Here is a 12,695-nt window from a genome sequence, read left to right as displayed (position 1 = left end):
AGTCTGAAAGTCTCGTTTCAGACTAGACTATTTGCTTGCTCTAGTTTGGAACTTTTTTCTGTTTTATATGTCTTGAAATGTGGACTTTAAAACGTTTAAAATTGTTACGACACATTCAAGCAATACCGCATACTATACACGCTGGATCTAGCTGAAGCTAACAGCGCTTGTGCCTGGTTAAGCATTTCGAACTTTATTAAAGGAGCCAAACAAATTCCTTTCCCCCTGGAAACTAACAAGGATTATTGTTGTAATATTTTTCAACCTATTTCATGACTCAGTGGTTTACAGGAAGACGTGTTTAGGAACAGCGGGCTGTTTCAGCACTGCCTCCAGATTTTCAGGCTTTCTCTGGGCTTGAAAAAACCGAGATATAGGAGTGTGGCTGTGATGGGAGAGGGAAAGCCAATTCATTGTGAGTAGCATCCAGGACAAATCAGCAGGGAGGAAACGGCAGTGGGACGGCCATTTTGCGCCTCTCCGAGAGATTTGGGTAATCATTTGGGTGGTAACTGCAGCAGTGGGGAGGCTGAATTTCCCTCAGAGAAATAGAGAGCCATCTGGGAAGGCAACTACTGTCTTATAGAGTCATGATAATTTGAATCCTAATTGGTTAAGATATTGCTCAATATTGTCATGGGTAAAACCCATACTGTCAGCTTGCAGAGACTCACTCACCCGTAAGGAGATGGCCCGTGGAGGTTTCTGTGGGGTGTCTTCGTGTAGCCGGTCCCCCAATGAGGCCAGAATCCGTTTTCTGTGGCCGATAAGGTTGATCTTCAGTACCTGATGAACACAAAGATATTCGTTTTCATGCATTGTGCACAAAGATCATTCATCGTAGGAGACCTGAAATAGTTATTTGACGCATGTCCAAAACATCTGTGTTGGGGACAGACATCAACAGCTCAGGGATTTCTACTATAGTTCTTCTCCACACCAAGTTTTATAATGTACTAAAACACAATAAGTGCATCCCCCACAAACGACTCTGCTGGCAAAAAACGATGACTCTCACTTTCATTTGCATAATTTAAAACAAATTTTAGCAACAGCAAAAGAGTTAATAGACTTTTAGTCGGGATGATAACAAGATTATGTGAGTGTTTAAAAAAAAAAATGCAAAAAGGTAACAGATCATCATCATTAGCCTAAAATGGAGAATAATACTAGTTTTCAGAAAAGGGTTTCGGAGACAAAACCATTGGAGAGCACTAGCAGAGCACTCAGGGGTGCGCTAATGAGTGCATAATGATATAAAATGCTCCTGAGAACATGCATGTCATTGTTGTTGTTACATTACCAACATGGCTTGGATGGCTCCATTCAAACTGGTGCCTTTACCTGAATAACAGCACAACTGTACCTTATATACAAAGAACATCAGGTATGTATGAGACTTACGCCTAAGAGAAACAGTGAGAGAGACAAGGGTATAAAAAAATACATTTGATCAATTAATTATTGCTCTTTTGTAACGTTGATCACATTGGTCTGATCAATCTGAGAATATGACCATAAGAGTAGCCACATCTGGATCACAGTTTCCATTTTCATCTACCCAGCTTTGTTTACAGAAGCAGGTTTATTTTAAAAGGCTAATAAAAACCCAAATCCTCATTAGATCGTAGCTGATGGTTATTCAAAGCATTTTGACAGCAGCATATCTCTTGCAACCGAAAACTGCTCACTCTCAATCGGTCTGTTGCTCGGATGACAAATGGACAACAAACAAAAAAAGCATAAAACAGAAATCTTCAAATTTTGGTTTTTTTTAGAGATTACCGTACATTAATGGTAGATGAAAACAAAAAGCTGTTTTTGAAATTTTAACTTGTATGATTCTTCTTAAAATTATATATAAAAAAACAGAAAGACAACAGCAAAAGGTGAGTCTCGTACATCTTTATTAGCCCTTGATCCTGAAAGGACCTTGAAGCTATAGGCACACCTTTTGTTCTCATGTACATCATTTACAGATCCAACCTGTGCTCTTATGTAAATAACACTGTTTATATAACATCACAAAGAATTAGCTGTTTCTTTGTAATTCTAATGGAAGATAGGCTAGCTATAGCTTTGTATGTGAGTTATATCAGTCCTCTTGTCTGACAGCTAGCAAAAGAGTATTGAACAAAATGTTAACCTATTCTTTTAGAGAGCTTTGAAAAGAGGCTAGCTCATCGTTTCAGTGACTAGATTTGTCTCAAAGATTCGCTTTATGAATTCTAAAGATCTTTTAGTATTCTTTAAGCTAAGCTAACCATTGCCTACCTGCACCTCAACAGCAATTCATTAATCTTCCCTTCTGATCACAAAAGCAAATAACTGCAAGTCCCTAAACGCCTGTTCTAAACTAGTACTACTGCTTAACAAAGTGTTGTTAGTGACAGCTGAGAGTGTACTCTGAGATTTTGCTCTGACAGCAAGTAATTGCAAATTCCACAATGAGATTGTGGCAAGTTTGTAACTGTCTATTGGGTTTTTTCCTTTTTTCCCCCCAGGTTCTCATTACACAGTCACAGAGAACAAAGAAAAGAAAAAAAAACCATGCACTTGGACTCCAATGAAAGCGTTCATTCTTTCTCTGGTCACCAGGCGTCCACTGACTGTGCCAGTTACTGGGTTTTCTAAAGAGGCGGCCTGGAACATGGCAGCCTTCTGCAGGGATGTTCTCTTTGCACCTTCTGGTACCAAACTTCAGTACACAACAAACTTCTGCAGGTTTTATAGAGCTGCCTCTGGAGAACTTCGAGTAAACGTATTTATGAACATGAGAGAATTTGAATGTGTCCTCAGGGCAAAGGGTGGTAATTAGCCTCATGGCACGGTCTTGCTGTCAGTCTAATGGTCTGCCTCTGTTTGAGTCAGCACAACATAAAATCTCCCTCACCAATTACTGCTGCACATCTGCGGAAGAAGCATAAAAATACAAAGAAACAACCAAACAGGCGCTTAGGATGCATACGGTACGATTCTACCTACGTGAGCGCAAACCTAAACAATCAAAGAGAGCATAAATAAAAAAAATCATATTCCTTGCATAGTAAATGGAGCAGATATGCAAACAACTCTTGTATAATTTATCAAGCAAGTTCAGAAGTGGTAAGTAGGTCTTATAACTTTTATTTCATTTCATAAAATAAAGAATACACCGTGGCCAGCAATGTGTTCATCTCCACTGGTCTTCACTGCATGCAAACATGTTTTAATTGTTCATTTTAGACCGATCAAAGGGCAATCAAGAGCACACAAGCTGATATTATGTAGTAATAATAATAATGGATTGCATTTATATAGCGCTTTTCAAGGCACCCAAAGCGCTTTACAATTCCACTATTCATTCACTCTCACGTTCACACACTGGTGGAGGCAAGCTGGGGCAGACTGACAGAAGCGAGGCTGCCATATCGCACCATCTGCCCCTCTGGCCAACACCAGTAGGCAGTAGGGTAAAGTGTCTTGCCCAACGACCAGGATAGAGAGCCGGGTGATCGAACCGGCGACCTTCCGGATACAGATACGCTTCCCAGTCCCCTGAGCCACTTAGTGAATTTAGTGCAGTAAAAATCAAGTGATGTTTGTCCTTCCTTTAAAGTGTCAGTAATATTAGAAGCAAAAATAATGTGGGACTCAAATGATAATAATGAACGCAAGTGCAAATATGATGTATTCTCAGCCTTTTAACTTTTGGCTTTTTTTCTTTTTTGACATTAGAGATGATGATAGAGAAATTCTGGCCAGATACTAATGTTAAAAATAAAGGGGGGAAAAAAATCTAAATTTAAAGTCTGTTTTGCTTGTTTTCATTTATTTGTGCAAACAAAGAAATCATCAGTATTAAAGCCCTGCTGATGTTGAATTTTTAAGAGCATTGTTGGTGGCTTAAAAAGTATTATTCATTCATTTGTTGTTTCGACATATTGGCAGAGATTCTTTGTTCTCTCCCTCAGATACATGAAAATATGAAAAAAAATGTTCCTTCCAAAAAGGTGCTTTTCTAACAGGGAAGCTGCAGAGCGCCCTCTGGAGGACAAGCTATGCAACATCAGCACTTATAACACAGCTGAAGGGTGTTTCTTTCTTATATTCTTTGCGTTTATCGTCCTATTTATCAGCTAATTATTATAAAATAACTGACTGGATTTTTAGTCTTGCAGCTCTTCACACTGTTTCTGAATACTTAACCCAGAACTGAACACAGAAATATCAGCCCTTTATGCTGGTAAATGCCAACTTATTTGCTGATGTCAGCCCATACAGTTTTGATGCCCTTATTTTGGACTCTTGACTAACTGACCAACTGTTGCATTGCACATTCAATAGTATGGCGCCATTATTCTGCATTGGTATTCATTTTTGCTTCTTATAACTGACTTGTGTAACAGTAAATAGTCATTACATAAAAATGATGACTGCAGTGTAAAATGTGACATGTATGTGAGTTTTCCTGCTATACGGAAAAAGTTATGAAATATTCAGCCTCCTGCCAATCTCCTGAGGGGCAACAGCGTGGCACAGTCCTCACATTGCTCTTTTGTCAAACACGCACACTCGAGAAAGAGCACAGTAATTGCCTTGCATGGTGCAAATCTGTGTTATACTTTACCTTATGCAACAGCATCTACTTCAAATACAGTAGAAGCCTCAACCTCGGCCTGAAGTTCAGCTGTCACCATAGCAACACAGAGCTGCAGCAGCAGTTGCCCACTCACGCTCATCCATGAAATAAATAAATAAAATACACACACACGTGGATGAGGATGTGTACACACACACACACACACACACACACACACACACACACACACACACACACACACACACACACACACACACACACACACACACACACACACACACACACACACACACACACAAAAAAAGAGCCCAAACAGCTGTTTCAGAGCTGCTGGGGAAGATGATTATATTGTTATCCCTCAATGGATGTGAATTTAAACGAAACCCAGCCATTATTGTTAAAACACACACTCACTCCCTTCCTGATGGTTGACTGCAACACCAGCCCATTTGCATTGAAATTATATTCAGAGCAGGTGTATATATACTGTCAGGAAAAGTGCTGAGCTACCGCAGCATATACCTTCTTCTTCCACTTCTGTCTTGTGCTATCGCGCCAGATTAAGCATTCATTTAAGCACAATTCTATTCAAATCAACTCAAACACGGAGCTCAGATGATATAATCTTGATAAGCCAATGCTTGTACATTCTGTTCCAACAGCACATTGAAGGTGGGAAAAAATGGGAAAAAAAAATGCTCACCAGATATAGACAACATTTCTGTCACCGCAGGTGCAGCAAACATTTGATTGATGCTGACAGTAGAATAAATCTGGCATTATTCTCTATTTTATCACTGTCAGCAGATATCCTGAAAAGACCCAACCTAACACTGTCTTAGTCCACCTCTCAATCATTTTCTCACTCCATCATCTGGTGTAATTTTAAGAATACTGGTTCTTATTGATAAATAGTAGAGACAAAAAAAATTGATTCATCCAAGACTTTATTGACAGTTTACCAGTTGTCATTTCTTGATTGAGCTGTGGTACATGCGAACTAGAAATAGACTTATTTACTGGACTTGTGACTGGCTGGGTCAGACTCATATGTTAAGAGATTGTGAGCTGGTGTGTTTAATGCACGCGCAACAAAAGCATAGCCAGGTAGTCGTGCACTCACTAGCAGCGATAGACTAAGCTGTTACGATTAAAGTGAAAAAATACAAAAAGTTCACTGAAGTAAAACTGTGATAGAACGCGCAAAAATGCAACAACAAAACCAATGAGACACTTAAACACGGACAAGTTAAAGAAGCTAACAAAGGAAAAGCGGCTAAAGCGGAAAGTGCCATCCAGAGCTAGCAACAAGCCAGCAGCCTCGGTATCAGCAAAAGGTCAAAGCAGTGAGGAAGATTAGGAAGACAAATGAAAAAGAGAGAAAGGCTCGATGGGGTGTTTTCTGATAAAATTATAAAAATGATGGAAAATGATGTCCGTGCCTGACATTTGTTTTCTTCTATGAATCTGGCGCACCTACACTTGTTTTATAAGCAGCGTTGGGCAAGTTACTTTGAAAAAGTAATTAATTATAGTTACTAGTTACTTCTCCAAAAAAAGTAACTGAGTTAGTAACCGAGTTACAATATTCTAAAAGTAATTCATTACTTGAAAAGTAACTATTGCATTACTTTAAAAAAAAACGTTTAACCCTCTGGGGTCCAGGGTATAATTGGCCATTGTTAACTACTTTTGATTTTCCCTCTACATTTCACCTTTAAAAACTATTTACTTTGCCTTGTTTGGTATCATCCTTTTCAGCACAACCTTACGTGTCTGAATTTACAGTTATGGTTTCATTTTGACATACTGTATTAACACAATTGATCTAAAATCAGACAAAAAACATAAAATCAGACTAGAAAAAGTTATATTTTTTACTGTAACACCCACAAACATGTTTAATGAATCATATTTCATAACTTTAAATGCAAATATAAATTGTCAATTTTAAAATCCTATGCTCAAGTTTTGCAAACAACAAAGTTATTTGCATCCATTTACCTTTTACCTTGATTTTTTTAAATAACCATTTCAAACTATTTACAGAACAATCAGCTGTTCTGCATTCAATAAGATGCCACACAAACTATTTGTGCCACTCCAAAAAAAATAATTTCTGTCCACTGTAAAGGAGAACATCACAGCCTGATACCTGCAGGTCTATCAACACAATTTAAAAACTGGTATCTATCACTTTGTTGCTTTGTCTTTAAGTGGTCATGTGATTGGCTTACCACGACTACTTTATTCTTCCTCAGTCAAACAGCAGCACTCATGCGATTGCTTTGTCCCCTTAGCTCCAGGTGTTGTGCTAGACAGTGATCGTGATTACCGTCCACGGGAGCGCGCGCAGCTGCTTAAAGCTGTAGCGTCCAGATTACTTACGTAGTCAGCTACTTCCGTGCAACTGATATAAGATGCGGTAAGCTGAACACGGCTTCAATTGTCTGTTTGTTGAAAATAGTAACGGACCGCATTTTCTTGTTAGTAACTGTAACGGCGTTGTAACGATAGGAACAGTAATCAGTTAGGTTACTCGTTACTGAAAAAAGTAACGCCGTTACTTGTAACGCTGTTATTCCCATCACTGTTTATAAGGCAAAACATGTCAGGTAAAACTCATTTTCAGTCAAGTATTTATATCACTTTCCAGCTGTAGAACACTTTATTTTCAGCTGTTTAAGAGAGCAAAGATCCTGCAACGTACTGCAGTCTGCGGGAAAATTTAAAGTTTAACAATCTCTTTGAAGAAAAGCGGATTCCACGGGAAGAAAAACTAGTATGTTCAGGCAACAGAGAAAATATTGAAGCACCCCATAAACTTGCTTTGGAGATACTCACAATTCACTTCAGTGTGTTTTTAATCTTAGATATAATTTAAATTTTGCACTCCTGGCAGACCAGAAAAGCTCAAAACTATGAACCAGAAGGGTTTGTAACACAAGTCATAGCACTTTCGCTTGCAGTGAGACGGTGCTTGAAAGTGATGTCAGATATTAACAAAAGGGTCCTGATTTCAGAACTTTGCTGCTATGATTGTGTTTTCTGTGTGTGCGTCTCTGTGTGCCGATCAATGCACTAATCCTGTTAGCAGTCCCGTTAGCCCAGATTGAACGGGCTTGATTAATGGATTAGATGACACACATACGGTTAACAGAGCCACACTTTCTCACAGCCATCGCCGCTCTGTGGCCTCTGTTCCCTGCTACATCTTGCCAGCTCCAGCTTTAGTCCAACAATTACATTTACAAATAACAATGTTAATTGTAAGTCTGACTATTTCTAGAAACCTTTCCATCTTTCTCTCTGTCATCAGAACTGAACGAAGTGTGATGTGGAAAGAGAAGAGTGTGTTTTTATTATTTTCTAGTGCTGGAAGGATGTCGTGTTGTTTGGGAGGATGAGAGAAAAAAGGCAACAAAGGTGTGCGATGCCATTAGAAATACCAGTGTGTTGACCAATGTGAAGAACACTTCTTTTTTTTACGACAACCATCATTCAGTTTTGCCCCTCCTGTTTGAAATGATGACAGAAGGATACAGGCTGGAGTGACAGCGTGTGAGATGCACACCTGTCTACACACCAGCCGCTGTTAAGAGCTGTATCACCCACAGCTCATGCAGGTGATGACAGGCATGTCATATAAAGTTTTTTAGTGCACTCATTTGTGAAAGATGCAGTGTAACAAGATCTGAAGCACAGTTTACACTTTCAGGTGTGTAAGCTGCCCTTAAAATATTTTAAGTAAAAAGAAAAAAAACCCCAGTGACCTCTTTTAAGCACAAACTGTGACAAAATGACATATTTGAAAAGAAACCAGTGACAATAAGTAGAAAGCGTCAGCGATCGTGGACATTCACAGCGACTGCTCTCATTCGGGACACTGGAGACAAAAAGGCTTTTCTGTGGCTCTTACTGGAGGGGAGGTTGGAAGCTGGTTGGCTCAGTGGAGCATGAAACCCAGCGAGAGAACCAACAGTCCAGTCCCTGTCTGTGCTCAAGCTAGCACATAGTTTTAATGACAGAGCGGGAAGAGAGTAAAACTTCTTTTATCAGTCTCTTTGCTCCTTTTTAATCTACATTGACTTGGCTAACAATCCCTTTCACTGCCCTCCAATTCTTCACTCACTGCTCCCTTCACTTTCTGCCCATGGTCCCTTGACCCGAAATTACCTCTCATCATCTGCTCTTGTGTCTCGTTTCCTGCAGGCTTTGTCCTCATTTTCACTCCGCTGTCCCCTCGTTATTCAGACGACAGAGAAAAACACAAAGTCAGAGAGGATAACTACTGTGTCTCGGGCTAATAAAAGAGTTAATTGAACTCCTTCAGTTCAGCCATGGCAACTGCATTTGATTGGTCCATCTTGGTTTGTTATCGCGTATCGCGTGCATCTACCTTCTCCGAGCTCACTCATGTCAATATGACCGATCACCTGACCCCTGCAGACAGAGGTTGTGACCTTTGTGATATCCACAGACTTGTGCATGCCTCATGGGTTGTCTCCTAATAGCACGATCGGGGGTTCGAGAATCCTGCATCGACTCCGTACAGATCAAAGAATCACTGGCCAAAGCTTACTTAAATTGCAGAGGTCAGAATACATTACAGGCTAAGTGAGCAGTAATATCGATCAGTAAAAGGCGCGTGCCTGTCTGAATGTCATCTTAGGGAATGAGTGCAGGACTGCAGCTAACACTGAAAACACAGAGGTCATATCTTTGTTGTTGGTGTATATCACAGATTTTTGCATATTATGTTTATTCTTTAAGTGCTGTTTCCAAATTTTTCTTAATATTTGGCAAACCTGTTAGCGATTTCCATAATGGCGTGGAGTCTGGATGAGAGAAAGGTGTTTAGCTGTCTGTCAGAACATACGCAGCATGTGTATTTAAGGCAACACAAGGCTTTGTGCCTAATTATTTCTTGCCTCGGAGCAGTTGCCAACATTTCTAAAGTCCTGGCTGCGAAGTGTGCATAATGGTTTGTGGAAGAAATATAAATTGAAGTTAAGAGTCATATAAACACCTGCCAAAGTGTAGATTATGCTTAAGTAGGTGGCTCCAAGAGCACATTTTGATGATGGCATCATTACAATTTTCAGACACACATACACTTGAAAACAATACCAGCCACCCTGTCGCCTCCTTGTAGCAATCAATACAGGTTGTGATAGAAAAGCATTGATGTAACGTAGATAATGTGCACAGCACTGAGTTTATGCAACAATGCTTTCCTCATTTTCTCTCCAATCATTGACATTTTTTTCTGACCCTGAATACTTAATCACAGCCAGCTGCCTTCCTCTCCCTTGTTCTCTCTTTGCTCTATCTCTCACTTAATGTGTTGTTTCGAGGTGGAGCTTTTCTGCAGGGATGATTAGTGTTGATTTGCCTGGAGCTCCAGGCCATTAAAACACACATGCGTAAAACAATCATGCCCAGGCTTAATATAATCTAAATAAGCAAACAAATAAATGAATAAAAGGAAACATAGCACCACTTTTTTGGGGGGTGGGTGGGTGGGATGAAGCAGGGGAGGGAAACTGGAGACAACTGGTTGCCTAGCAACCAGTTACGAGTGATGTGTTGAAGTTGATGTCCAACCAAGACCAATAGGACATTTCAGTTCTTTTCAGTGCTGACAGAAGTGGCAGCCAATGAGAGGGGGCTGTTTAATAAGCCTGCCTACATGGAGACAGCTATATCTCCATTAATAGCATAAGAACTGTAACTATGACTGCAAGCACAGACTGAGTGAGTGTGTGTGTGTGTGAGTGTGTGCAAACAGAGCCAAATGCTGCAGGATCAAGGCTGAAACAAGATCTCTCAAATCTTGCTTCTGCAGGCACACTCGTACACGCACACACACCCTCATTCTTTACCACACACGGAGGCTCATGAATTGAATTCCCAATAAGATGGGAGAGGAAATGGTGGATGATATTTTTCTGGGTTAATAAATACTTCAAAGCCCCAAGATGGAAGCAATTTTCACACTGCAGAGAAGCACAAGCTCTCCTAAGGCACCAAGCTGTGCACATGACTGTGTGTATTTGTGAGTGTACAATATTGTCTAGGAGGGGAGGGGTTCAAAGAGTTTATAAACCTCTGTATTTTCTGCACACACACAGAGCATATATCTAGATTACATTACAATGAAACAGCACTTGAAATATTAGATCTGGGTCTCGTGTTTTAGGTATTTGCTAATATGGTTGTAAATATTACAATGGAAATTGGCAGTCCACGACTGCATAGGTATATTTCTTTGAAAGCACAAAGACAATATCTGTCAATTTTTAAGATGTATGATATTTTACTTTTATTTATTGTGAAGTTAGGACCCAAAATGGTAGACTTTGCCCAATCCTTCAATGGTAAAGAATCCTTACAGAAACTCACGTGTCCAGATCTGGATTGACTCCAAAATCTAAGCTGGGCCAAGTTGTCATGCAAATCCAATCATAACTTTTTGAGAAAAAGGTGAACGCACAAACAGAACGCATCACATAGCTTCCTCTTAACTGCTTGTAAGACTTATTTTCCATTCTTCTATCAGGTTTCTGACATCAGTACTTTGCTGAGGTAGTGATTGTTTCTAACAGCTGCTTGTAGTCAGAGTCAGTGAAGCGTGAAACGTACAGTACGTGCACTTTTTGGGGCGGAGGGAGAAATAAGACAAGATAAGGTTAATAGGATGCTTGTAGCAGCCATATGTGCATCTGTGGGCTCTCTGCTGAGTGACAGCTTTGGATGGGACCCTGCTGTGTACTCTGTCCTGGTTCTCTGTGGCGGCTGGGAAAACTTTTAAAACAGTTGCTTTTCTTTGTTGTTGAATCTAAAGTTTTGTAAATTCGATTTTTTTTTTGTCCATTATAAAGTCATCGAGTATGCAAACAAGAACTGATGCATCAGCAACATCCCTTTAAGTTTTACATTAAACTTTATTTTATTCAGTTTTGCTTATATAGCATCAAATCACATCAACAGTTGCTTCAAGGCGCTTTATATTGTACGATACCAAATCTTCTATATGTGCATGTACAGACAGAACAGACAAAAGTGAGATGGTACGATCTTCTGTCTGCTTTGATGTCCCTCTTTTTAATGCATATATAGGGAGTATAAGTGTTAGCCATTTAAACTGCTGATGAATGCCTAAGGTTGGGATATAAACAGCTCATAGAAAAATGGCGATCTTTAATGTGAGCCATTAAAATAAGATAAATAAACTTGGACAGAAGGGTGCGGTATATACCCATTAACGATCTGAATGGTCCACTAATGAAACGGCATAGAGTAATATGTCCTCTTGCAAAGCGTAGGAGCATAACTAAAGAGATATTAAGCATAAAAACATTTGTATCAGCATGTAAAAAGTCTTTGTCTGTGGAATGCCTCTCGCGGCATCATTTATCACGCCGTGGTTTCTCTGAGCTGCATACTGATTAATGCCCGTCACTGACAGGGAATCTATTGCAATGAGTCGCTGTGGTGACGATTCGATGAACAGAAGGCGAGGCTGGGTTTTTGATGGATCGGCCGACGTCTGAGATAAACAGCATCAGGCAGACACTCCAACTCAATCTTTCTGTCCATCCAGGCTCCGGTTATCAAACAGCTGGGCGAAGAAAGAAATACTTTTAACTTTTCTTTCTTTCACGCCACATGCTGGGACCCGTCTCACTCTTTCCCAAAAAGGACCTAACCCATTATCCTGCACAGTCTTGTATTTTCATTTTTCTTTTACTTGTTTGCGTGCGTACTTTTTGGAAAACAAGTTGGTACAGGCTAGAAAATATTAATTGGGCTGTTTGAGTTTTAGCTGCCAGTGGATTCAAGGCAGCTGAAGTTTAATTTAAGCCGGGGTAAAAATAAAAAACTTAAAATAATGGCAATCACGGCTGGAACAATAACACTGGTTTAAAACAGATAAGGGTTTAAACGCTTTGATTAAAATAGCTGAAAACAGTCATCATCTGACAGCAAGCTTAGCCCCCCTGTTGCTAATCAATGTTTACAGTTTATCTCATACATGCTGATTATCGGTTGCGTATCACTCGCTGTGTAGTCAAGTCAGCTGTGCAAACCAACACGAAGCCTTACAGCA

The 12,695-nt window shown here is 39.8% G+C and overlaps 1 protein-coding gene across 4 annotated transcripts in view; it reads right to left on the bottom strand.

Annotated features, from left to right (window-relative positions):
* Positions 1 to 12,695, bottom strand: part of anks1b (ankyrin repeat and sterile alpha motif domain containing 1B) — a 278,973-nt gene that overhangs the window by 22,199 nt on the left and 244,079 nt on the right. For all 4 annotated transcript variants that reach the window (XM_085387689.1, XM_085387686.1, XM_085387687.1 and 1 more), the window contains one exon: positions 679 to 786. In XM_085387689.1, the coding sequence (XP_085243815.1) occupies positions 679 to 786 (108 nt within the window). The remainder of the gene's footprint in view (positions 1 to 678; positions 787 to 12,695) is intronic.

The sequence above is a fragment of the Rhamphochromis longiceps genome, linkage group LG17 (genome assembly GCF_057381845.1).
Source record: "Rhamphochromis longiceps isolate RC_006_pf linkage group LG17, R_longiceps_female_GT1.1, whole genome shotgun sequence".
Taxonomy (NCBI): Eukaryota; Metazoa; Chordata; class Actinopteri; order Cichliformes; family Cichlidae; genus Rhamphochromis; species Rhamphochromis longiceps.
This window is presented reverse-complemented; position numbering and strand designations above follow the sequence as displayed.